The 27918-nt window shown below is 40.8% G+C and overlaps 1 protein-coding gene across 1 annotated transcript; it reads right to left on the minus strand.

Annotated features, from left to right (window-relative positions):
* Positions 1-5524: 5524 nt before the first annotated feature.
* On the minus strand, positions 5525-6070 carry LOC104416544 (protein FANTASTIC FOUR 2-like). The gene has a single exon (XM_010027920.1). The coding sequence runs from the start codon at positions 6068-6070 to the stop codon at positions 5525-5527; it is 546 nt and encodes a 181-aa protein (XP_010026222.1).
* Between the last annotated feature and the right edge of the window lie 21848 nt (positions 6071-27918).

Consider the following 27918-nt stretch of genomic DNA (forward strand, 5'->3'; position numbering starts at 1 on the left):
TTCCCACGCTCTCTTTTTCTCTCAAAAACAAAAGAAGAAACAGTAAGACAAGGCATTGTTCTTCTTCCTTCAAGGCGCCATCGGATCGAACAGGACCGGAATTTCTTCTCGAACTTCAGCATTGGTGTTTAATCTGTGGCTAACAAGGTACGCTCGAATCTGTGGTGTGCTTTACGATCGGTGATACGTGTAATTCCCGGGCTTCGCTTCCGCATTGATTTAGGGGTTCGATTTAGTGTCGAATCCGGTTTTCGGGGATCAGTCATTCCCAACAGGAGGTAATGAAAGGCGCTTCAGAAGACTTCAAAGAGGGAGAAAAGGTGAGAGAGGAAAAGACGAGAGGGAGGTTTACAAACAGGAACAGAGCACAAAATCGTGCAAGGGATATATATTCAGAAAGAAAAGGATACGAAGTTCTTCCTTTTGCATGCAGCCACAACCTGTCTCCCCATCGTACTTGCCTTCGCTGCTCCTCGTGCTGTCTCTAGCCGTGAGCAGGTCCCCCACCGCGTGGCGAGACCCCGGTGCAGACTCCTTGCTGCAGCTTACGCCGACAAAACCTCCAGGCGGATACCCAGCAGCCCCGGAGGAATCTCAGCAGCTTCGTTAATCTTTGCAGGTTTTCCCGTCAAGTCTAGCAGCAAGGGTACAACTCACCCAGCGACACTTGCAAGCTCTCAGCAGCGCCTCCGCCTACAGCACGCCCAGACCAGTCTCGCTAGCGCGTCAGCTTAGCAAAGTTCCAGGAGCTGACCAGTGGTGGTTTCAATTAGTCCCAGTAGCGCTATGAAGCCTCAATCGAAGTCCTTGCCTTCCTGGTGTTCCTGTGTTCCTGACATCAGGCCATCATCACCAACGCTCACAGGGAAAAAGGAAAGGAGAATATATTGAGACTCCGACGAAGGACTCTCGGATCTCTCAAAGCACCATCACCCGGAGTTAAGATGTTAGGCAAGAAGAGAAATATCTGAGCGTCCATCATCAACGCGCAAGCACACCTCTAAAACTCATATGTGAGGGCTCGCTGTTGATCTCCAGTCATTGACCATGATTACGACCAGTCCCCCTCTCGCTCTGTGGAACATCCTTTTCCCTTTGCCCTCCGAGATTGTTTTGCAGGTCCTTGAGACACGGAGACGATGATGGCGTGGACTTTTGAGATGTAATCACGAGACGATTGCGGTCTCCTAGGAGAGAAAGAAGAAAATCAAATGTGGAGTCATGTGTTAAACGCACGTATTATTACATTGGATTGCTTTCCTTGATTTGCGTATTGAGCGTCCGTATTTGTTAATGGCATTCTGAAGCTAGTGCACATGAATATTTCTGAGCATTTGGGAATGCTTCTCATATTCGACATCGGATTTGCCACTCTGCTCTAAGAGAGAACCAATTTCTTTCCTTTACCAGAAGGTGAATCGCACTGGGTGCAATTCAGTGGAAAGTAGTGTACATTGAGAGTATCTTGCCAACTTCCAGATTTCCAATCTTGTCCTCAGCGTGCTGGCTTGATGATATTGGGTTTAATTCCAAGTTATTCTTAAGTTTCTTTAGGCTCAAATTTGTCACTCAGTCGCGTTCATACTTATTGGCATCATCCTTAGTATAATTTAATTTGCTCTTGTTCATAATTTTTTTTAGGATGATATTATTAAAAGAAAGATAAAATAAATTACTGTTCTTGCGTACTAGCCATAGGATTACATATCATATAGAATTAGTTGCATCGCTGCCATGTCATTGCTGCCATATCATATTTCCATATCATAATTTCCATGTCATTTGGTGATTATATGTTTAGGGTCATATGATTAGATTGCATGTCATGATAGATTAGTTTAATAAATTTAGGTTATGTCACACGCCATTAGTTTAATAATTCATGCATATTAAACTTAAATTAAAATTTCATATAATTTAGTTTTCATTAAAAAAAAACTAAAAAAGAAATAGTTAGATTTGGCAAAAAGTACTCAAAAAGTCGTAAGCTTATGCCATTTATACAAATTCAGTTCTAAATCTTTCAATTGGACTAATTTAGTTATAAGCCTTCTCACATTAATACAAATTCAGTCCATTTGGCCAAATTTGGCCAGCCGATGCTGACATGGACGCCGCCAGCCAACAAATGTTGATGTGGCAATTTTTAAAATAATTTTTATTTTATTTTTGAATTAATTTTTTCATTTTCCTTTTCTTTTTCCTCTTCTTCCTCTTGGCCTTCTTTTGTGGTAGTGGCCGGCTAACCTCCGGCTACTCGTTGGCCACTAGGTGAGAGTCTCGAAGCCCTTGCCGGCCGCTAGAGGGCTGTGACCTTCACCAATAGTAGGCAAGGGCTTGGTGGCCTTCGCCCAGTGGCCGATAAGCCTTGTCGAAGGCTTGCTAACCATTGCAAGGAATCCAGGGAGGAAGAAGAGAAAAAAGAAAAGGAAAAAAAATGTTATTAAAAATTGTCATGTTAGCACCAACCGACCAAAATTGGCTAAATGGACTAAATTGGTACCAATGTGAAATTATTTATGATTGGATTGATCAAATTGAAATGTTTAGAACTCAATTGGTGCTAATGTCATAATTTTAAGACTTTTTTGGTACTTTTCCTTACATTTGCATAATCATTTACAAGTCATACTTAGGACATGCATACATTTTCTAGTAAAATCTTGTAGAATATTTGATGCATTGCAATTAATGGACTTTTGCTTGCTTAAGGTATTTATGTCTTTGCCCTATATCTAGCAATTTATTTCTTGCTTTGGTTATTGAGTGTTAAATTCTTGATTGCACAACCGCTTGATCACCCAGTGCATGTTGGTGGCTTACATTTAAAATCTCTAAGATTGCTTGCAAAATATTTTTTGAAAATTAATAGACGAGGTACTGAAAGGGTGTTAGATTAATCAAACTTAATCAAGTCTTTTATTCTATTGAATCGCTGGTTCACAAAGATAAAGTATTATCCCATACTTTATATGGGTTTCTAATTGACCCTAATTGATTGGTGATGATTTCAAATGGCAAAAAAGTTTTAAGTTTAATTGAGTACCAAATTGCGATTGGTAGGGTTTGGAAGAGTCCGTGCTAAGTCTTTAGCTTGGTAATCCATTAGCTTTCTCATTAGTAGCTCACCTCTAAGAAAGTCACAACACTCCTATAGGCAAACTTACTCATATGCGAGTTGTTTATACCGTGCTTTGCTCATTCTCTCATGTGTTTTTTCTCAAAATCTTAGTCCATAAAAAGGTAGCTGTTATTCATATATTGATCCATGTTATGCGTATATTAAGGATAGAGAATTAAAAACTTTGAACAAGGCTTTTTCACATACAATCTTGGTAAGAATGCCTGTTTCGGAATACATGTGTTTTATTGTATAAAATTGTATGAGCAATTGAACCGGCAATTAGAGTAATAGACTGATAACAGTTTTAGCAAAACAAACTTTAATCTTAGCCTATAAAGTTTGTAAGTCGATAAAATAATAATTTTTTTATTAGCCTAATAATTTTATGTATGTCCGTACATTCTAGGTACATTTGAGGAACTCTTAACGATACACCTATTAGTTATGCCTTTCACAATGTTCTTGGGCTTGGCTTCCTTAGACGCCAACCAACCAATTTATGCATCTAATGTGACGACCCAAACCCTGGGGCAGTACGGAGGGATGGACTGAGATCGCATTGGCAGTATGCGGGTGAGGCTAAGGGCATGTCTCCCGTCCCACATCACTTAGGGGAGGAGTCCTGGGCTAGTTTATAAAGGCTTGGGTCCCTTTAATCTATATAACGCGTTTTAAAGCCGTGAGGACTCAATGTCCAAAGCTGACAATAATATACAATGGAACCCGAGTCGTTACAAATGGTATTAGAGCCGACTCTCGACCGTGTGTGGGGGCCACAACGAGGACGATGTGCCTTAAGGGGGGGAGAATGTGACGACCCAGACTCGAGGTAGTACGGAGGGATGGACTGAGATTGCCTTGGCAGTATGCGGGTGAGGCTACCTTGGTAGTACGCGGGTGAGGCTAAGGGCATATCTCCCATCCCACATCGCTTAGGGGGAGAGTCCTAGGCTAGTTTATAAAGACTTGGATCCCTTTAATCTGTATAACACGTTTTAAAGCCGTGAGGACTCAATGTCCAAAGCGGACAATATTATACAGTGGGACCCGGGCCGTTACATCTAAAGTTTAATAAATGAATTCCAACACTACATTTCCAAAATAGCAGATTCACGCACTTTGATTTTTTTTAAATGCAGAACTCTAGCAACTTTCATAATACTTAATAATTGACTCCCTAATCTACATATAAATTTATCACATTTTCTGGGACTTTAATACTTTAAATTTTTGAGAAAAAGTATTTTTTTTTTGCTTATTTTTAACTATTAACAAAGAAGCCCTTAAGTTGATTAACATCTACTATATCTTCATTAAATCATTCATTTGATTAATTAATGGATTGTTTATTATATTAAACAACGAAACTTCATGGCTAGTACCATCAGTATCATTCTTTTAGAAAATTAACCATTGCATCCCTTTATCAGCCTAAAAATTATGCATTATACAATAGAGGGCTTATTCTCCCTTTTGCAACTATAGATTTGCATTTTTACCCAATGTGCAAAGCAGCATCTCATCCGCTTTATGGCATCCAAATTGAGAGAAATAAATTGAACAGGGTGAAGGGTGACCAATATACATCTTTCCCTATCGCCTTGGAGCTGTGTCTAGCGTTTTTCACAAAGATGAATAGAAGATAATCAGTTAAAACCATAGAGATTATCATGTTGCTGAGAATTCATTCCAGAGGACTCTTGGACATCCACAGCTTGTTCATATATTTCATAATGCCTTGAGACTAACTTTAAATTTTATAGGCATCAAATTACTTTGAAGAAGATCAAATGAACCTGAAGGAGAGCAATTTTACTTTGCGAGGTCTGGTTTGATTTGACCTTTTTGTCATGTTAACAAGGGTCAAATGCAATTGTGAAGCATATTTTATAAAGAAAAACTTCCAAACCCTAATTACTATATGCACCACTGTACACTTATCTTGTAACATCATTCTTTTCTTTTCTTTTTTTTGTCAACTCATGCTGGGTCGCTATCTCATGGTCCTATGGGTCGAACATTAAATCAAATTAGCCTTCCAATATAGTTAAGACAAAACATTAATGTAGGGACTAGGAGAAGCTCTTCTTGATCCCACACACCTGATCTTAGATTTGGCCAAATCCTTTGGGTTGACAACCTACTTAAGAGTGAGCAAGCAAGCCAACTAGCAATGCGAATAACAGTGGATAAAACTAGATTTGAGCCACGATCTTTTGTTGGCAAAAGGACAAAATGAAAGGTGACTTCCTAAATTAAATGCCGATCCTTACACGATCTCTCAAAGATCTACTGAGATCTGGCCATGTTACATATCTGCTCCTACCGTCATTGCATGATGAAATAATAAAAACCATGCATTTCCAGTGACCCAAAAGCTGAGACTCTTCCCCCATTCTATCACAAGATGGTTTTGGGGGCATCGCTCTCCTCCATGAAGCGAAGCCGGACGTGGCCGTGGGTCCGGTCCACGTGGAAGAAGCTGCGGTGGGACGACACTGCCACTGCCTCCACCACTAGCCTTCCCCCCTCCCGGCGGGACCTCATCTGGACACCCATGGAGCTGCCAGCCGACGTCAGTGGCGGCGGGAATGAGCCGCTCCTGCTCAGCCTCTTCCTTGCCATCCGAATTGCCGTGTGATGGTTGCCGCTAACTCCTCCAGGCGAGGGGAGCAGGGCTTTGCTGTCACCAACATCGCTGCCAGTCTCATTTCCAAGTGACTCGATGCACATCTTGAGGCTCCGGTTGCTAAGGCACGAGGTGGAGCATTTCAGGATCGGGTTGACGTAGACGGCGCCTTGCTCGCCCTCGTTCTTCTCTTCTGCATGGGTGAAAGCATACAGGAAGCTCGAGTCCACAGCGCAAGTGCCTGGCTGGGACGCCGCAATTTTCATCTTGGCCGTAGCGTCGGAGTCGGCGGGAATTGAAATAAGACTGGAGGGCATTCTTTAGAGAGGTAGATGCAGAGAGAGAAAAGAGGTGGGTCGGGGAAAGAGAGGAAGGAGTGAACGTGAGAGAGGAGTGAAAGGAGGTCGAGGCTGAATTTATAGGAGAAGACAGGGAGGGAGAGAGGGGTTTTGAATGCGCTCCCTTTTAGCCATGGTGAATGGAGGAGGAGAGAGGCAGAACATTTCACGGAAGCATTCATCGACTATCGAATATCTACTGAGCAACCTGTCGAAATTCGTGCAGCCTTCGCCGGTACAGAGGTAGTGTTGCTCAACGTGTCGAAATTGAACAATCTTCATTGGTACAAAAGGTTTTGCCGTGACCTTTATGGAGAGGGAAAATGGGGGCATTGTGATGGCAAGTATAGTCCACACGCCGGCCATTATTTTTTGTCCTACTATATGCTTTAGTAGGTTAGTCCACCTTAATGAGTTATGCCATCCTATGTGGTCGAGCAATAAAGACAACCAAACACAGCATGAAGCGAGTATTTCTCCATTAGATTTAATCGATTCTTGTTTTGCTAATGCACTCGAAATGAGGATCGAGAATTGAGACCTTTGGATGTATGATCCATTGTGGGAATCGGTAGATAGCTCTAGTGAATTTAAGAGTTTGCATGATATAAAATTATTATAAAGGTAAAATGGTAACCGTAGCATTTAATAGGTTTTGGACGGTGAGTACGGCTAGAATTGCTCAAACCATATGCGGAAGTTGGGTTTGTGCAATGGTAACTACGAACATAATGAAGGAGGATTAGATGGCGGATTAGTTCTGGCTTTTTTTGTTTTGTTTTGTTTTTTTTTTTTTTTGGGAAAGCCCGGGCGGGGGTGGGAGAGTCAGGAAAAGAAAATCAGAGCAAATCAAACCTCTTATGAAAACAACCTCGAGGGTTCTACATCAAGTTATCAATCTATCAAACAACAAATAGTTGCCCGAGCAGCCCCCGAAGACATCAGGTGCAAATCTAGGCAAGAATCTAACCAGACAATGTCCCACGCTTGGCGACATTTACTGTAAGAATTCGGGAGCTATCACTGTGTAATAGTCAGCTCTCACAGCTTTAAAATGCGTTACATAAAGTAAAAAATCCAAGCCTAAGCAATGTAGCATAGTGCCCTCGGAGTCAACTTTGATACCACCAAATATTGTCCACTTTGGGCCTTCGGCCCTTACAGTTTAAAAACGCATTACACAAAATAGAGAATCCAAACCATATAAGTCAGCTCAGGACTCCCTCCTAAGCGATGTGGGACAAGAGATATGCGCTTAGCCTCACCTGCGTGCCGTCAAGGTGATCTTAGTCCATCCTCCGTACTGTCCAAAGTTTGGGTCATGACATTGACCTTCAAGTACAACCACTTTGGCACCGCGTCTTTGAAAAAAGAATGACAAAAATATTAATCAAGTCTAAAAAAGACGTCTAATGAATTTCTTAACTGAGCAGAATACATATCTTAGCGACAGTGCTGTACTGCAGACCTGACCAAAGTGCCAAAGCATATCGGTTCTAAGAGAATGAATTGACCAGCCTACTTTGACTGGTAGAATAAACCACCTTTCTCATAGCCGCTCTCTTAGATGGCAATCTATAGAAATGATCACTGGACAAGCTTGAACGAGGCCTGAACGTTGTGCGTAATATGTTGCCCAAGCCTGCCCACAACATATATTGGAAGTTTGTAGGCTAGGCCTTCGCCAAAGTTGGCAGCCGAGGCTTTTTCATGTAAGAACATTGCTTGAGCCTGTCCATTTAACTCTCGAGCCTGGGAGGGCTGACCGTTCGTCGACCCTCTCTTGTAGGTAAACTTACTCGTATACTAGTTGTTTGTACCGTGCTTTGCTTGGGTTCGTGCTCTCATTTGCATTTCTTCTTAGACTAGAAAAAGGCAGATCTTATTCATCCATTGATCCATGTTATGCGTATATTAAGGATAAAGAATTGAAAACTTTTAGTAAGGCTAATCATTTTCCATGCACAATCTTGGTAAGAATGCCCATTTCGTAATACATGTTTTATGATTATGAAAAATCCGTGCAACTGAGCCGGTTGACTAGAGTAATAGATTGATAACAATTTTAGCAAAACAAAATTTAACCTTAGGCTATAAAATTTGTAAGTTGATAAATAATAAATGATTTATTAGCCTATTTATTTTATTTATGTACGTGCATTCTAGGTACATTTGAGGAATTCTTAACGACACACTTGAAATTCATGCATTTCACAATGTTCTAGGGCTCGCCTTCCCTTGACGCCAACCAGCCGATTTTATGCACCTAAATTTGAGTATATGAATTCCGACACTACATATCCAAAGTAGTGATTGAGTTTTTACCTTTTATATTTTATACTTACATACATAAAATAATTAGGCTAATAAATCATTTATTATCAGAATGAACATCAGGTGTGTGGCATCAAAGACTGACTCTTTTAGTCCGTACATTAATGTTTTGTCTTGCCTAAATAGGAAGGCTAATTTAATCTGATGTTCAATCCATGAGACCATGAGACAGCGACCAAACATCAGATGACAACAAGAGAGAATAATTTTAGAAGATGAGTGTTCAGTGATGCGTATAGTAATTAGGGCATGCTGTTAACCAGAGCATCTTATCATTATATTCCCCTGGCAAACCACAACCCAAAAGTTGCACAGCATTCTATTAAGAGCAAAAGTTAGCGGCATGCCCTTTGTTCTTCAGCTTTATCAATCTCTTTCTTGAAAAGAGAATTCTGTTGGCTGATGCAGAATGGCTAACTAAACGCGAAATGTGTACGGAACAGCTCATTGGTTGAAAAGATATTCAAAGCTTTGTTTATCTAATTTTTTGGAAAATGCCAATAGTTATTAAAAGAACATAAATTTCCCACTAAAAAGGGCAGCGTTTTCCCAGCGTTGGGCACCTGGAAAGTGCTATCTGTTGCCACTTCCAAGCAGCTATGCAGCTTGTTTGATACGCCCAAATTTAAAATAAAATAAAAAGGATCAAGAAATGCTTGGACTACACACCCGCCAGCGTCATAAAAATAGTCTCAATCGAGTTTGGTCGTGAACATGATTTGGCCATGGTGGTACACCTGACACTATTTCGTGGTCCAAATCATCGAGATATATGTTCAAATCCAATTGACTACGTGCAAATTATTTTGAATCAAAGCATACTGCATAGGTTAAAGACATGAACTTAACTAGTACCTATGACTTATATGGTGTTTCAAGAGTCTCTAACTTGTCGACATCAAAAGGATGTATTCCTTGCAAGCAGCCCAAAAAGCAATCAGAATTCAATTTCTGAAACCATATAATATCACGTTTGAATTCCAAAATGAAAGAGGAAAGAACTGAATGTACATGAAAACAAGTGGAAGTTGCAGGTTAAATTAACGCTTCCGAGTGAACGCAGAGTAGAGCATTTAGTTTTGCTCTCCCATTATGGTTCTTGTCTTGATTCTACCAAAAATAGATGGTGCTTCATTTGTTTATGTTTCCTATGCTGCCCATTGTGTATAGTGCAAGAAACAAAACACAGGTTTTTACTCTCTTTTGTCTGATTTTAAACGAGATATAAAGAGAATATGCAGCTTCGGGACCTCTAAAAGGAAGTATCATTACAAAGGAGAAAACACAATTTCTGTAGGTGATAAAGCGGATAAAAACTAACCATTTTGTAGGATATATATTGAAATTTGTTTATATGAATGCCAATGTAAGTCTCCTTTGTCTTAACATAATTGGTTTTGTTTAATAGAAGAAGAACGGGTTTTAGATAAATATGATTGACAATATAAATGTTCAAGCAAAATGGTTCTTCAAGTTTATGTATTGTAATCTTGGAACACAAGTTTGAGGTCGAGGTTGGCTAAGTAGGGGTGAGTAGTACTAAGTTTCGTCTAGGTTATATCCAAAATCTAAAACCTACCGGTCATAACAAGTTCCCTAATTTTTGGAACCCGGAAACTATCTTGTATACCCAGAAATCCGAAACCTATCCCATTTTAGGTTCTAGGGTCGATTTCAAAGTTTACCTAGGTTCCACATGTACTATTAATTGAACAATTGCAATGAATCATTACTTCTAATGATCACAATTTGCTATAATCCACTGATCATAACTCATATGTATACACGCAAAGATTATGATAAACTAATAAAATAAGAGTTTCGGATATGGATATTCCCAAAAATAGAAGTTTAGCTTGGTGTTTTCAGATTAATCACTCGTCATTGGACATCATGGAATGTCACAGAATCACGAGAAGACATTGAACAAAAGAACACAAAGAATTGTTCCATTTGGAAGCAACCCACTTATTGAAATAGGTTCCTCAATTTTTGAAATCTGGGGACTTGGAACCGGACCAATTCCCACTGGTTAAGTTCTCAATTCCACCTTGATATCATGCGCACCCCTACGATTATGCATGAGCTCAAATTAGAACTTGAGTTCCACGCAAACTTAGAGCGGAATTTGCATTTTGATTATCAAATTTAGTAGAGTCGGATTGCAAATTTTGTATAGTTTAGTCAAGCTTGACTTTTCGAGCTGACATGGGGCATCTAGCTTTGAACATTCGAGTTGAATCAAAAGAAAGCAGTGAACTACATCGCGGCAACGCGACCCGACTCGATTACGCCCACTGGTGGGAATAAAGAGCACGCATGTAGTATTGAAGAAAGTGAAAGGAGATTGGGTGCTTTGGAGGGTGAAAACAATGCAGACAGGAATATGTGTCTGTCTCTCTCGGCCCGGCCCTCACCATCCATGGTGCTTTCACAAACCACCTTTTGTTTCTTTGCTTTTGTCATTAAATTAGCCAACCATTGGAAAAGGTTGACCCTTAGGGGCTAAGGAAGAGGTTTCCTTCTCTTACCACCTCCTCCCTCTCTCTGGTAAAAAATAATGTGACTAAGGTTAGGTCTGATAACTCATTCCATCCTCTCCTTCCTTCTTTTTCTTTTTCTTTTTTTGCTTTTTCTTTTTTACCATATAGTCCATTTATGAAGAAAGAAAAATATATACAAAGACCTGCATCCATGCCTAATTGCAGACAGACCCATTTGGATTATGTTCAAAGAACATGCAGAATTGCACGAGTTAGTACACTGTTGATCCCAATTTTCTTGTTTGAGAGAGTCCAATTAACAAGAGAAACGGATTGACAAGAGCACGTCTCACCAAAGGGCAAAGCATCATCTAATAATTTTGAAAATAATAACAGTACTAACAATTATAATAATACTAAATACTGATGATAACAACACCAACAATAATTATTAACAATTTTCATCATTGCTGTTATTATTACCTGCGTGAAGTGGTCAAAGTGCTTGCTTGAAGTTCTCTATCTTCATTTTCCATTTTTTTATTTTGCTCACGAGTGGCAATGTTCGGGCAGAAAGGTGATGGCATCGAATTCATGGCCTACGGTCTACAGGACAAGTCCAGAATGCAACATTTTTCTAAGTGTTGACCGCCATAGCTTAGCTAAGCCTCTTTCTTCGCTTTTCTGCCGATACAGTACGAGGGATTCATTGAGAGCTCTAGGTTATTATGCGAACATGTCATGGCATCAATGGTAGGTCCATCGTTAATTGCAAAAGGTGAAGGAGGACAAAAAGAGACCGACCCGAGGAGAAAGAAACCTTATATGGACGGTACTATAAATTTTTCGCAACCTCCGCTTTTTAAATGGTCCGGACAGGGAGAAGAGAATCTCCCCATAATTTATCTGTTTGTTTACGATATCGATACACTAAATGAAGTGATTAACTACTATAAGTATCTAGACATGAGCGAGAGAATATGTCTCTCTGCGACTACAAATTTAGAGAGTAGGACCTACATGTTCACTCCTCTTTTGCACGCTGACGATTCCATTTTCACATAGTCGTTTTGGTTTATGACACAAGTGGGACATGGATCTTTAGGAAGCAAGAGTAGGGTGTAAACAATTCGAGTCAAGCCTACGCAGCTAGTGCCCCCCTAAAAAAAAAGAAAAAGAAAAGAAAAGCAGATGATGGGCCCATCTCCAACTCGATTGAACAAGATACTGAAGTAGCTTGAGCTCAAGCTTCACTTAAAATTAGTGAAGTCGAACTCAAAGTAATCATCAAGTCGAAACCGAGATATTAGTGAGTGGTTTCGACCCCACGCAGGTTTACTGTGACAAGCACAAAAAACCTGATGTAGCTTCAGGGTGGATGCATCAAGGAAAGGCTCGTGTAGAAAGGAAGACCAACAGTGAATTTGTATCCTGCCAATCCCTACAATGATTCAAACTTCTCATGCTGGTTGATAACTCCCTCTCCCTAGCACCGATGACTTCATAAAAACAACTGTTTTGCTGTTTTTATGCAAATATTTGGAAACCACAATGTCAAAAACCAATTTCCTTGGACATTTCATTATATTACATGAAGGTGCTAATATTCATGCATTCAGAAGGAAAGAAGAAAATATACAGCGGAGTAAGGCAACAGGCTTTAGGACCTACATGTTTGCAAACATGAGTGAGAGAATGCTCCTTTTCCATCTTCTGGAGGTGTAAGGCAACGGGTCTTTCACATCTCTTTTTTGCAGATGATGTCTTCCTTTTTTGTGAGGCTCACCTTCCTACGGTCACCTTCCTACGGTGGCTCTCCTCAAGGAAGGTCTTCATATATTTTCCTCTTGGAGTGGCCTTTGTCCTAACCTGTGCAAGAGTGAAATTTTTTTGGCGAGTGGCACACCCTCCTTAAGAAATGGTATTCTCTTGGAGTTGGGTTTTCGAGAAGGAAATTTGCTGGTTCGGTACCTGGGCGTTCCTATAATCACTTCGAGGATCAGCAAAACAAACTATTGTGCCATTGTCAACCGTATCATTGCAAAGGTTTAGTCTTGGACTCACCATTTCCTCTCTCTTGCTAGACGGCTTCAGCTTATTAGATAGAGAAAATCCTCAGACAATTCCCGTGGAAAAATCCGGATCTAGGCAGGGGTGGTGTTAAAGTAGCTTGAGATGAAGTTTGCCTTCCAAAGGTTGAAGGAGGACTAGGTATCAGGAGACTCTGAGATTGCAATAAAGCTGCCATGCTGAAGCATATCCGACTCTTGTTCTTTGACAAGGAAGCATTGTGGTGTAGGTGGGTTCATACCACTTTCTTAAAGAACAAAAACTTTTGGGTTGTTAGGAGGCCAACCTGTTGCTCTTGGGCCTAGAAGAGCTTGTTGAACCTAAGGAGTGATTTCGTATGGCCTTTCTTGGAAAATTGCCGATGGCCGAACAACCTCTATTTGGTTTGATAATTGGCACCCTAAGGGGCCCCTGAACCTACTCTTCTTAAATTCACTTATCTACAGCTTAAGGCTCTCTAGGCAGGCATGTGTTGCTGATCTCTTCTCAAATGCTGGCCAAGCTCACAAGATGGTGCTTGAATCGTGGGGTCATCCTCTCCCGGTCTTGTATGGTGACCCGGATAATTTCTTCCGGTGAGAAAGCTCTTCAGGCCAATTCATAGTGACAACGGCGTGAAACTCCATAAGGAAAAGAGATTGCGGGTCCATTGGCACTCTTTGTGTGGGACAACGCCATAGTGCGTCGCTATCAACATAATCTTTGGCTCATTGCCAAGCGCAGACTTCCAAACCAAGCTCTCCTTCTGTCCTATGGTAGAATTGAAAGTGCTGCCTGTGCATTTTGTAAGAGTATGCCCGACTCTGTTGATCACCTGCTTTTTTATTGCTGTGTCACGACTGGAGTTGCTTTCTTTTGGGCTTTCAAATGCAATTTGCCTTGGCATAACAGAACTTGGAGGGAGAACCTCCGTTGGGCCGCTACCTATTTGATGGGTAAAGATTTCTACAAGTGCATTGCCTGTTTTTCCTTTGGCACACTTTGTCATATCATTTGGAAAAACAAGAATAACATCATCTTTAGAGACCAACCCCTTGACGGTCCCAGCCATGAAGAACCACCTCTTCAAAGTGGTTTGAGACAAGGCTATCACCTTCAGGAACGTTGAAGATAATTTCAGAAACAAAAGGTTGCAGAGAAGTTGGGGCCTAAACCCGATTATTTTCACTAGGGACCCGTAGGTAGTTCATTCCAACAGTGACCTCTTCCTCGCCTGTGGCGTCTTTTATAGCCGGTTGACCATGATGTGCTTTTTTTTTGTCAAGGTGTTGTAGTGTTTGTGCCGTGTTTTGCAGCTTTTTCTTCTCGTCACCCTTCCACTCCTTTTGTTCCTGCATTTGGAGTGTAAATTTCTGGTGACGAGATTTTTTGTACATTTGGCCTATCCTCAATATATCTCTTACCTTTACTAATATATACAGTGGAGTAGTTCTTGAACTCAATACTCAAATACACTGGCCTAGCTTCATTTCACCCTGTAAAAAGAAAATCTACATCTTTGTTGCAAATTGCACCCCTCTCATGTCTCAAAATGTGGCCAACAAAATGTGACATCCTCAATTTGACCCCGATTTTCAGAATGGAATCATATTGATGATCAATTTTTGGACGAGATTACAATGAGGATCGGTAGGTCCCAAAAGTGCCAAGAATATCACTTTGGGTGAAAACTTGGGTTTTCATCAGCGAGACAAAAGTTCAGAAAAGTGGAAATGGGCCATGGGCAAGAACCTAAGTGGGCCCAAGCCCACGTTGAGTAGCCCAATGGGCCCAAGCCCATCATGGACAACTCATTTGGGCCTAAGCCCATAAGGGCGGCCCAAGGCCCACACACCCAAAGGGTGGTGACCAAGGGGGGCCATGAGTCCTCTAAATCCATCAAGCTATCATTTCAAGATCTCAGCATTTAATGCAACCCATGTGCATGAATAGTGTGCAATCTTGGTGAAATGATCAAATTGCCATCTCATTCAACTAAGGATAAAAAGGCAAGATGGAAAAGGAGCATGGAAGGGGCACCCATGTGTTGAAGATGAGGTGAGTGATGTCATTCCCTAAAGCCTAGCTAAACCTACCTATTCTATCTTCTAGTCTAGCCATGATGAGTTTATTTAATGTGCATTGAATGACATTAATGGGACTTAGATAGGAAGTAAAGTGAGAAAAGATCAAAGCCCTTAATCTTGGATGGGACATGGCAAGATGCAATCTTGGCTATTCAAGTGACTTAGGATTGAGTAGCTCTCTCTCTTCTCTCTTTCCCCTCCAAACCATCGGCCATCCCTTGCTCTCTCTCCCTCGCTCTCATTTTCTCACTTTTTGGCTTTCAATCTCACTTCTTTCTCCCCTTACCACCACTGAATGCCTCCCTCTCCATCTCCATCTTCTTGGCAAGTTAGTCTCTCCATTTTCCTCATATTTGCCTCATTGATCACCGTCCACCGCTATCCCACCGTTAAACCACTAGTTCGCACCACCGTTCTTGTCATTAAGCCGGGTTTTGGAGCTAATTAGAGAGCTATCCAGCCCCTCATAGTAGCTCTCTCTCTCTCTCTCTCTCTCTCTCTCTCTCTCTCTCTCTCTCTGTTGGTGGTTTAGGCACTGTCGACCTAGGAGAGACTATCTACTGCCGAGCCGACCACCATGCCACCTCCGTAGCACCGCCGAGAGGCCCCACAGCCCTCACCGAGGGCTGATCAGTGCTAGTCCAACCTCCACAACCGCTGTCTAGCCTCGCCACACCTCCCTCAACACTTTTCAAAGCTTGGACTTAGGTGTGAGTGGTAGGTCTTGAATAGGATTGTTGTTACATATTGGAGTTAGTTTAGGACTAGATTAAGGTTAAATGATACTTTGTTGATGTGATAAGCGAGTTTTGTGTAATAGGTTATCATAGGGTTTCGTGTGGCATCCTAGAATTCCTTACCGGTCATTAGGGGTGCTCAAATTAATGTCTTGTACTAAGGATTGTGGCCAAATTTAATGGATAAATTTTGGAAAAGGATGATTTATCTTTGGCCATATGTATTGTGGGTTAGAATCTATGGATTTGTGATTTCAAGTGTATAATTATTTAATTTATACACTATAGTACTTTGGTTCAATAAGGGTTTAATTAATGTTTAAAAAAGGGTTGAAATTTTATTTAATTAGGCTTGGGCCTTAGGCCCAAGAGTGTGGACCTTTGATGGGCCAAAAGGCCGGCCCATGAAGCCCATGGATAGGGTTGCCGTCGACCAAGGAGAGGGGGAGTGGCCGGCCCACTTCCAAGCCCATTATGCATGGGTCTTGCCAAGTGGCAAAAAGGAGACTCCATCCATTGGCCATTGTGGGAGGCATCTAATGATGGCTAATGATTGTGATTAAGGGGGAATAAAAGGGAGAGAGTGGCCGGTTTAGGGGGCTGTCGCCCAAGCCAAGTGAGAGAGAGAGAGAGAGAGAGAGGGTTGCCAAAGAGTGAGGAACCAAGAGAGAAAGGGAGAAGCCGCACGAAGGGGAGGTCCGCTCGTCCGTCGCCGTCCGTGTGCCGTTGTTTGCTCGATTTGAAGGCAAGTTGGGATCTATATTCTGCTCTTGCATGTTGTGTCTTGCTTGTTTGTTTGAGTGATGGTGAATCTCGGACGTTTAGGGTGTGAGAAACCGAAGCTTGAGTGTGTTGTTCTTGAAAATGTATTCTGTTTTCGAGTGTGCCGCCAGACCCAGAATGTTGTAGAGGCTTGCATGCGGGTTTTGAGTCGGATTTTGGCTTCGACTTTTTCATGAAAGTTGTAGACAACATCTCAAAGTATAACATACTAAAATTTGAGACAAAATGGCTGAGTTTTAAGGGGTGAAACCCTTCCTCTACGGAAACGCCAGATCTGAAACTGTTTTGTCGACCTCTTGGTGGTTTTGTGTGCTGCATGTCACTTTTTACTGAGAATTTCACTTCGAATTCTTCACAAACGTTGTAGAGAACATCCTAAATACTAACATACTAAAATTTGAAGCAAAACGAACAATTTTGGCCTAGTGAAACGATTTTTCCTTTGAAGACAGTAGATCTGGAAGTATTGTACTAGACTCTAGCGACTTCGTGAACAATAAGGTGACTATCCATTGAGAATATTACCTATATCCTTAATGAAAGTTGTAGGGGACCTCTTGAGACAAAACATATCAAAATTTCAGAGGAAATGAAGAAGGATAAGTAGGCGAAACCTCGATTTTTTGGAGACAGCTAAACTGGACTGTTCGGTACTAGAAACAGGAGCTTCGACCGTCTATAGTTAATTATCTAGAGCGAATATGACCTAGATGTCTGTATGAAAAATCTACCTTAGGGTCTTGAATATAACCTGGTAAAATTTCATAATTTTTGGAGGTCATTCGGGTATTTTAATCGAAATATTTCAAGAACTGCGCAATCTGATTTTATCCGAATTTTGCATGCTGTATTGTGTGAGCTATATCTTCTTGTGTGAAGCTCTTTTGGGCATGTGTTCTTCATGAAATTGCTACCTTTATGTCTTGACTATTACATGCTCTGATTGTATGATTTTTGAAGATCATATGGATATTTAATTTATATGTTTTCCGAAATTGTGTAAGCTGGAATTTGGTAAATTTCAAAAAGTCATGATGTATGGTTCTAAGTTGTATGGACCCCATGGATTGTATTGTCATAAGTGGTTGTATCTTGCTGCATATATGATGATGATTGAAAATGCATATAAGAATCAAATGATGAAAATGATCTTGTTTGCCATCACATCATATGCCATGTTGAAATTGAACTATAATTGAAAATGTGAACTAAGATAAGTGAGAAGGCCGTCGGAGGTGTGAGCCGACGATGCCCCAAGAGTGTTGGGATGCCTGGCCAAGGAGTGTAAATGCCGGATGCCTAGTGGCCTTAAATGGCTGAATGCCGGAGGGTCCTCATGAGTTTCGAGATACTCGGAGAGTGGGGGAGCCGGAAGCCCGGAGGTTTGTGCCGGGGGATACCTCGTGATGCCAGTTGGGGTACAAGATGCCCAGCGAGTGTGTGCCGGATGACCGGAGGTTTGTGCGAGGAGGTTCCTCGCGATGCCAGGTGGGGTGCAAGCGATAAATGTGGGATGCAAATACTGGTCCCGGGAAAAAGAGAAATGTGGCGGTTCAAAATGAAAAGATAAAATTTGGAAATTGAAATTGAATCATGCATGGTATGATGGTATATGTGACATGATGATGATGAATGCATGGATGTATGTGCACCTATGGCATGATGGTACATGTGACATGATGATGGTAAGTGCATGGATGTATGTGCACCTATGGCATGATGGTAAGTACATGGATGTATGTGCACCTATGGCATGATGGTATATGTGACATGATGGTGATGATTATATGAGGATGTATGTACATGCGGTATGATGACATATGCATGGTATCAAGGTAAATTATGCATGGATGCTTGAATGACATGTGTTATGCTATGATTGTTATGATTGTATTGTGTGATGCATCGAGTGGTTTATTGGGTCATTTACCTGCTGAGTGGCTGTACTCACCCCTTCGGGGACCAACATTTCAGATTAGAAAGATGCCGCTCCCTGCTGTCACACGGGGCATCTTTTATGGCCTTCCTTTGGATGTGGAGGTCGAGTGTGTGGAGATCGACTGTCCCACCATCCCTGGTCTAATGTTCATTCGAGTTCGCGCATTAGTGATATATGACGTGGGCCTGGCTGAGGGACCTATCATTCAGGAGTTCATATCTGTTCACGTTCGTCGAGACGGAGTGATGTGGGGATGTTGCCGCCACCACCGCCTGACGCACCGGCTTGGGTGTGATTGCACGCACACGAGGAGTAGGAGCTGCAACTTTTTGGACAATAGCCGACACTAGTAGATGGAGGATTTTGCATTATCGACATAGAGGGTCGAGTTGTCTCTTTTTGAGGTTGTGGCTGAATGTAGTCAAAAGTCTTGGCCCTTCTTTTGTTATACCGACCCGAGAAAATCCATCATGAAAATATGTAAATAAAAGTGGCTCGGCTTTATATTTTCCTATGGTGCTTAGTGGTGTGCATTGTATCATGATAGATGGAGAGAGAGATGATGATATTTCAATTATGCTTCCGCTAATAAGTTGCGCTGGAACCAATATAATATATATATATATATATATATATATATATATATATGTATGTATGCCTATGAGCTGCAATGCTTCTGTTAAGAGATGTGACTAGCGTTCATTAGGTATAGTAACAGGTACTTGTGGTGACCTTAGGTGTTTCGGGGTGCCACATTTCGATAAATTATCTCGATAGGTTATCAAGTTTTACCGATAAGTTATCATGTTTGATCGATAGATTATCAAGTTTTACCGATAACTTTTCATGTTTTATCAATATGTTATTGCGATAGGTTATCAAGTTTTATCAATAAGTTATCATTTTTTATCAATAGGTTATCACGATAAGTTATTAAGTTTTACCCGATAAGTTATCGTTATGTGATAAGTAATTATGCAATAAGTTATTGAATGTGATAAGTGAAATATGATATATTGATAGGATGTGCCTTATCAGAGTGATAAACGATTACGTGATGATATGTGGTATGTCATATAATGTTGTGATAGGTTATGTTATTAAAATAAGTTATCATTTGGTTTATCGTAATAAATTAGATCCTTATAAAATGACTTATCTTAAAGAAGTGTCCTATATGCTTGAGTTCCATTTTTGATGCATTACTAATTGCTAATTTTAATTATGATGTGCGTTCATGGCATCCTAGGATTTTAGCCAATCATCATGCATGTAATGATATGTGGGAAGGATAACAAGTTGGAGTGTGTCAGTGGTGCATTTGTATAATGTGACATGGGATATGAGTATGGCATGATGGTATGTGGCAAAGGTTGTTGCATATTGTATGAGCATCTCACATTGAAAAAGACATGAAATGAACTATGTAATGGTATGTCCGTGTATTCACATAAAGATCTTGATGTGTTTTACGTGGGATAATGAACCCGTCCTTATGCGTTTTACGCGGGACAATACTCGATTCAATTCGGATGCCCTCAAGTCAACGGAATCCATTCGCGAATAGATTTCGAAATGAAACTCCTTAGTGGAATGCCATCCTGAGGTGTATGCATATGCAGGTCGATGCCATGCCCGATGGAACAGGATGATGCCCGGTTACGCCAGATGATTGCGAACCTTCGAGTTGGCTGTAGGCCCTAAGCAACCATTATAATCTAAAAACATGGTCTCGAGGGTTGCATGGTAGTATGGGATACATGCAATTTTCAAGATGCCATATGTGTAAAGTGCATAATTGCATGAATGCATATTTTGAGAAATGATGTTATGGTATGCACATGTGTGACATGAGATTGATATATGAGCAGGTCTCGATTATTGCATGGCATGGGCGCATGATTATGGTATACTGCACGTTTTTTTTTGTTTGGCTCCTGAGGATAGGAATTGTTTTAAGACTTGCTTATGTGCTGAATTTGATGGTTTTGAAAAAGTGAAGGTAACTCGTTCATGTGAGTAGTCAGGGCAAAGCAAGGGCTTTGTTATTGATCTACCATTGATAAATAACTTGCACATTTAGGCCATTCCAAGGTGAACAACCTCCCCATGCGAGGTCTAGAAAGTTCACCGATTGAGTTTATCCCGCTGTTGTTGTTTAAATATTTTCAGGCCTATAGTTATGGATATACACCTTATTCATTTTGGGGTCCCCGTGTCCACTAAATGGACCGGGTTGTGACATCCTGATTTTCGACCCTATGTCAATAATATGAATTGGGCTTTTCATCGACGCGCCTATAGTCTTTTTCTTTGAGCTGATCACTCATGAGATAACTAATCTATCAGGTGAAGTCATTAAGGAATATAAATGTGACTGGTATAAGAATTCGATCAGAAATTGACTACTCAACCGTGCTAATCTGCAAGGGTCAATACAGCATCGTTAAAATTGATTAGAGACTGGAAATAGGTCGATTTGAAAAGGCATATAATTTAATTATGGGTGATTCCACCTAATTGCAAAATTCTTGTCGAATGACACTAAACCGATTTTTCTGTCGATTTTGTACTATGTGCCCGTAATTGAAACCTTGAGATTTTTACAACAACCGAGAATTTCCTATGGGTCGAAGATGCACAACATGGATTGAAAATAATCAACCATAAGTCAAACGTGCTAAAAATTCCTAAAAGTTACCTAGTAGATTAGGTCACGCTAAAATCGCGTTCGGTTGAAATTAACCACAAAATTGAATCCGGTTTTAGGAATCAAAAGTTCTAGTATGTCACGATTTATTTTAGGAACGTCGACTCATCATTCGAAGAAGTTTCGGCAAGCTCGGGATTTTTGGTGAAAAATTGAAATTCGTCGAAATTGGCTCAAGAATTTGGATGGGCTAAATTGAGTGCATTTTTGTATTCAAGATCAATCAAACAGTGAGGAAAATTGTGGAATTTGGTATGAGCTTCCTCCTCAGCATTTTGGCCATCAATTGAAGGTTAAGTGGTGTGAAGTTGAAGTTAAAATTGGTGAAATTCGTAGGCCATAGGAGCTGCAACATTTTGGACCTCAAGTGTGGCTTGTTGGAGAAGATTGAGTAGGAAAATGGCTGGTGGTGATAGAGCTTGGACATTGGGGGCTTCTACTCGAGTGTTTTAGATATTTTGGCAAGACTTTTGTGGCCTCTTGTCTCCCTTCAAGCTGCAGCAGCCTCTTCTCCTTCTTCATTGCTTCATTATTCTCCATTGTTGCTGAAATAGAACTAGAGAACTAGCAAAGTAGCCACCACCCCTGCAAGCCAAGCCAGCCACCGCAAGTCCCTCACCGTGCATTCGAGCTACCCACGCCCTACCGAGCCACCTACAACCCTAGTGTCTGCCTCACATCATCACTGCCGTCCCCGCGCCCGTTCACATCACTCGATCGTCACAACTCCACCTGGCCGCCATCCGTTGCTGCCGTCAACCACCCCTAGCCGATCGTCAGCCCCTCACCGCTTTAGCAACCCCGTCCTGCCATCCCCCAAGTCCGCGGCCAACAACCCTCCAGAGAAACAAGGTCCGAATCTTAGCTTTGAGCTGAGAGCTTGTGGGTTGTTTTCAGCCTGGTCCAAGCCTCCTTTGGTGTCGCAGTAGGCCCGAGTCTTGCTTGCCTCCACGTCGCTGTCATCGTGAACCGGTTTATTTGCTAATCCAATGAGTTTACCTCCTAAACTCTATTTAGGAGGTTAATTATGCTTAGAGGAGGATTATTTTAGACTAAGTTTGGATTATGAAGAATAGTTAGTGTAATTAGTTATTTAGTTGATTAATTAGATCAATTAGGTGGTTAGATTAGTTTAGTTAGAGATTAATTAGATTATGTGATTTAGTTAGCTTAGTAGATTATTTAATTAATCTAATTAGGTGGTTAGATTAGTGTATATAGCTTAATTAATGATTTATTTAATTAATTTGCATTGATTTAATTATTTTGTAATTATTTATTTATTTATTTATTTTCGAAAATTATATCGAGATAGCCGGTCGTTAGAATTTTGTGTTGATTGTCGTGGTGCAATTAGTTTTTGCAATTGGGTGCTAATTTGTGCAATTTGATGCTGAGTGTTGATTTTGAATTATTATTTTTAAAATTTGAAATTTTTGGTATTTAATTAGAAAAATATCGGGTGTCAGTTTTTAACGCCAAATATGTTTTTAGTACTGTATAAAGTCATGGAATTTTAAAATGATAAGATATCACGCTTTATGGTTCGATTTGACCGTGTGTCCATGCAAACCTATTTTACCGAGTGTTTTTAATATGAAGAAAATAGACCAAACACATTATTTAAATTGAGGCATTTGTGTGTAAGGCACGATATCCTTGGCATGTGATCACTGTGAGAACCCGTCACCTAATAAAGGTCGAGTGGACAATGCTCATTTGGGAATGCCCCACGTCAATGGATACCGGATTGTGGTAGAGGCCGGACCGATACTCTTTTGGGAATGCCGTTTAGAGCGAGACGATGCACGATTATGCCGAAAGACCGCTGACTATTGAGTCGGCCGTGCACGTAGGATCGTAATTAATTGGAACGCTTGAATAAGTGAAGTGACCGTGCCTGATTATGGGATAAAATTGTGTAACACGGAATGGAACGTGTTATAATGATTTAGCCTTATAATTGGGACCCCTGTAATTGACTGGTATATGAGTTGAAGTGTTCCAATTGTTGATTGCATGTACGATATGCATATATGATATGAACTGTACTAACGTGTAGGAAAGTGCTGAGGCAAGGTAAGTTTTATATGATGTGTGCCTAGGCTGCCCCTAGGTGTATTATCTTCCTAATCGGGGTTTAGGGTGTAGACTTGTTGAGACATTGTCTCATCCCATCGTGGCTTACAATTTTCAGGTCCTTAAATGGAGGTGTGCCCGATGAGTTTTGGGTGGCCATGAGAGGCCGAAACTCAACGTACTGTCTTTCCTATCGCTGTGAATCCTTGGACCCACGAGCTCGTTGTGACACGATTTGGGTCGATGAGGGCCAACCTCAATTGGTACCTCATCAATTCAAAGCGTGGGTTCGTCACGAGCCTAGTGGGGTTTAGGAAGGTCTTGTGGATGGTTTCGACGAACCTACCATTGAGGGTGAGAATAATGTGGTACTCGACCCTGTTGTGGACACTGATATTATTGCAAATATCATGGAGAACTAGTTGCCCGAGGATGAGCAGGAGCCCGAAGTAGAGGAGGTAGCTGACCCTCTAGATCTTGACATCCCTAACAGTGTCGTAGTGGACTCGGATCCCAAGTAGGAGGGTCCAAGATAGGGTTAGCTTGGTAGTCCTTTCTGGATCTTGACCTCCTATACATAACTTTGTAGGGCTGACCTAGTTTGTTTATATAAGTGTGTTTATGAAATTTGTTGTCCTACTTTTCTATCCCATGTTTGTTTGTTGTCTGGAGATTGTTTATTTCACTTCCGCCTGTACAATAAAATGAATGGGTCGGCGACGCATCCTAGGAACGTCGCAATTTGATCGACCACCAAAGGGTGTGCGTGCGCTCGAGGTTCGGGGCGTGATAGCGGTGGAGTATGCAATGACGGGACAAAGGTGACTCTTCTAAAGCACGCCACCACAATGTGGGTTAACAAGGAGTAGGCCATCTAGTTCCCCATCGTTTTGTCGCCTAGTTCATTAAGTTTAATGGGGATCTCTTTAGGCTTGATAGCCAGCTTTAGTGAACTGGTGCCTGTGTAAGAATCATTTTTTTGGACGGCCCTCATAGTACTAAATGTGCTAGGCTTATCCCAAAACCTGTTGGAAGTGTGTGACCATGCTTTGGAATTTTTATGAAAAGTGGCGTAGTGTGTGATGCCAAAGTTGTATGGAAGAAGTTTGCATGAAAATATGTTGTTATGAATGTATATAAGTGTGTTTTATACTATCCATGTTTGCTTGGTTGGGTGATGTGTTTATGCTTCCACTTGCTTAATCAATAAAGCGATTGGGTCGGTGACGCCTCCTAGGACGTCACAACAAAATGACTAAGTGAGAGATAGCGTGGGTTATCGCGAGCTCGAAGCAGGTCAGGGCGTGACACAAAACCCAGAATAATCTCATGATTCGTGGATATTTGGAATTTCTATTTGCAGCATGTGAAGTCTATCCTGAAGAGCCGATAGTTCATCCTGCAATTTTTATATCTTATCTGGCCTACTTTGCGCTTCCTCTTGATAAGGCTTGCTGATATTATTTGTGAAGTTTTCCATATTCATGACGGTATCAAGGAGATCCTTCTGCATGGCCTCCTCAAGATTGTGTGCCAAAACGTCGACAGTCTTGTTCACCTTATTCACCACCATTTGCCAACGAGCCAGGACGTTTGAAATTACTAATAGCCTGTCATTGAAAATATAAGATTAGATAGAAGATAAAAAAGAACAGAGGGATGCAATAATTTTAGAACTTCTTTTTCAGACAAGAAAAGATGAGTTGCAGATACAAGATGCCCAGATGATACAGATTTCAAAGGCAGGGACATCATTTTCACGCTATACAATTCAACATCACCTCTCTTTTTCAGTCCATGAGGAACTACCCCAAACTCATTGATGCATAAATAGCAAAAAGTCCTGCATTACCAGTTTTCTGAAATAAGGCATTGTGTTCTCAGGGGACGTCGCAATCATCCATAATTTGTAGTTCAAGAGCTTTACGAGCTGGGCATGAGTCAGTAGGAATACCTCGCGATGAGTAAAGGTCCCTTCGTCTCAAATGTGAAAGAAAATATAAAAGTAATTTATACCTAACATGTGTGTACGCAGCAGAAAGTACTAATCGACCACATAGAATTTCTACATATGCCTTTCTGAGATAGGCGGAAAGGAACTTCCAAAGCCACATGACAGACAAAATATGATGTCCAAGTGATATTTTAATTTTCGTGGCCGAGTCTATAAGAGGGACAAGAGTGGAGCATGAATTGTCAATCACGACAAGGTGCTGCCCGCATTGAGGGGCAAGTCAAACGGAACTTTCAAAGAGAGAGACTAAAATTGAAGACCGTCCATAAACGACGTGGTTCAAATTGGAACGAGATCTGAGCAAAGGCCGAGTGCAATTCTGTGTGTTAATTTGCAATGTGACAAATGGTACTTATAACAGAAGGAATAATGTGATAGGGTCGTAAGAGAGAGATTTCTGTGGGGGTACCAGCGATAAGATTTTTCTTCTCCAAGAGATGCTATCTCTTTCCATTTTCATCGAATACTCTTTTAACACTACTAACTATGCCAAGTACGGTGTTCAAATCCTGGTTGGCATATTCAGTCTTGTCTCAGAACAGTTTCACATGAAGAAAAACCGCTCAGCAATTCCAATTGGTTTTTCTAGTTTAAGCTTTCTTCCTTCCATTCCCATGCCTCTCCATCGAGAATCAGAGATCAACAAATTTGTATACTATTTTGCACTCTCGTAGGAAGCCAAAAGCTTTGATTCAAGAGCAGATCGTGCAGATACAGGATATAAAGCTACATTCTCTGCTTTAAGTAACTTCTGCACATTTTCACTGATGAAAGACGTAGCTTCCTGAAGCTGCGCCAGTAGCATAGAAAAGTAGTCCTCAATTGGAGAAGCTCAGGTTCCACTAAAGTGTCGCTGAAATCAAAATAAATAAATGCATAACTAAAAGTAAAGGCACTGAATGAACATTTATACCTCAAGATCATTCTGATAAATATCAGATTTAATCAGAACAAAGACAACTTTCTTCCTCCACTGCTGAGTGTACCGGAGGAAAACTACCTAAAAAACATGAACAAAAGCATTAACTCAGTAATCGTCACATGTCAAAGTTGCTAAGAAAGCCATTACAAAGGACTTACGAGAAAATGGGTGTGCATAATACAAGGAATGACAATGACTAGAAAAATGATTATCGAAAAAGCAAAATTGGCTAACATTAGGATCTATCGACCGACCAAAAAATTAGATATATAGAAAATGAATGGGCGCCTTAATGCGATAAAGCTTGGTTTGTTGTTTCGTTGTTGTGTAGACAATAAATCATATATTACCATTCCCTTTATTTTGCAATTCGCACTACTATTTGCTAAGACAACATTGAATACATTTGGCTACAGCAACAACAAATTACCAAAGTCCAACAGAAAACAGTAACTTGGAGTTTAGAATGCCCTGAGAGACAAGAAAGTCTCGACTAAGATAGTGTCGAGAAAATTCATTCCAGCACATACTTGTCTAACTAACTACACAAGCAATAGAAGGATTAATAGCATTTTTATGGTAAGGGAAAACTATGAATCCTAACAAAGCTAAGAGGAAATCCTACTCATTTGAGATGTCAAGTAATTTGAGAAATATTGAGTTAGGAAAGGAAGTGGACATACATTGCAGTAATCTTTCAAAACCCTTTCTTATTTCATCTTCTCTTAACCTTAAGAAATTAGACGGGACCAATATAGGCTATATTCCGATAGGCGGACTAATCAATTTAGACTTCAAAAATTTTCCAATGACACTGTTATATTCTTCCGAAGTCAGGGTCACTTCATGCTTACCAAATATAAAGGACACTAGAAATGTGATAGTGCTTACACGTATGCTTGGAGATGGAGGAGCCAATCGAGTTTGTCTCCCCGTATGCTTGGCCATCACGGTCTTATCAGTCACACCACAACTTGAGCTCGGCCCTTGGAGTAGGAATGAGTCGAATATCAAACCTCCCCATTATATATAGACCAAAACTCATGATTGAACTAAATGCGATCGACCGACTAAAGGTACAACAAAGTAAGAAAATTACATAGTGAAAGGGTAGAAAACTTACTTCATCATAAGATTATGGCAACCATATAGACACGAAAATGATATGTGCAGCTTGATTTTTAAGTAAACGGCTTAAAGTGGAGTCAAAATTATAGGATGACTAGTCATATTTTTGTATGACTCGAGTTTAATAAATCTTAGATATAGATGCAACATAAATGAAATCTGGAGGTGCCCACGAAAGGATGGGGTTTGGGTTCGTCCTCTTCGCTTCAAGTTCCCAATCTTCCCATGACGGAGCCGTCTAATTCCCATCTTAGCAGCTGAAAACGGATGCTTTTATTTTGGTGATTGCCAAAACAAACTCCCCTCTTTATGCTAAAGACAATCCGAGGAATATGATGGGGATGAGCTTTCCCATGCGAGGGAATTCTTTGCCAAAGTTGAGGAGAATATTTTACGGAAATCGTTTCTCTCCAACTCTTTCTTTTCTTGTTCTTAACTTATCCCTTCAGTAGGAACTGAATCTATCAACGGCCAAATATGTATGTATGAATGGGTGCTTCGTGTACGTTGAGCAAGGTCATATTGGACCAACTCGGACACAATATGCACAAATTTTTTTTTT

The sequence above is a fragment of the Eucalyptus grandis genome, chromosome 8 (assembly GCF_016545825.1).
Source record: "Eucalyptus grandis isolate ANBG69807.140 chromosome 8, ASM1654582v1, whole genome shotgun sequence".
Classification (NCBI taxonomy): Eukaryota; Viridiplantae; Streptophyta; class Magnoliopsida; order Myrtales; family Myrtaceae; genus Eucalyptus; species Eucalyptus grandis.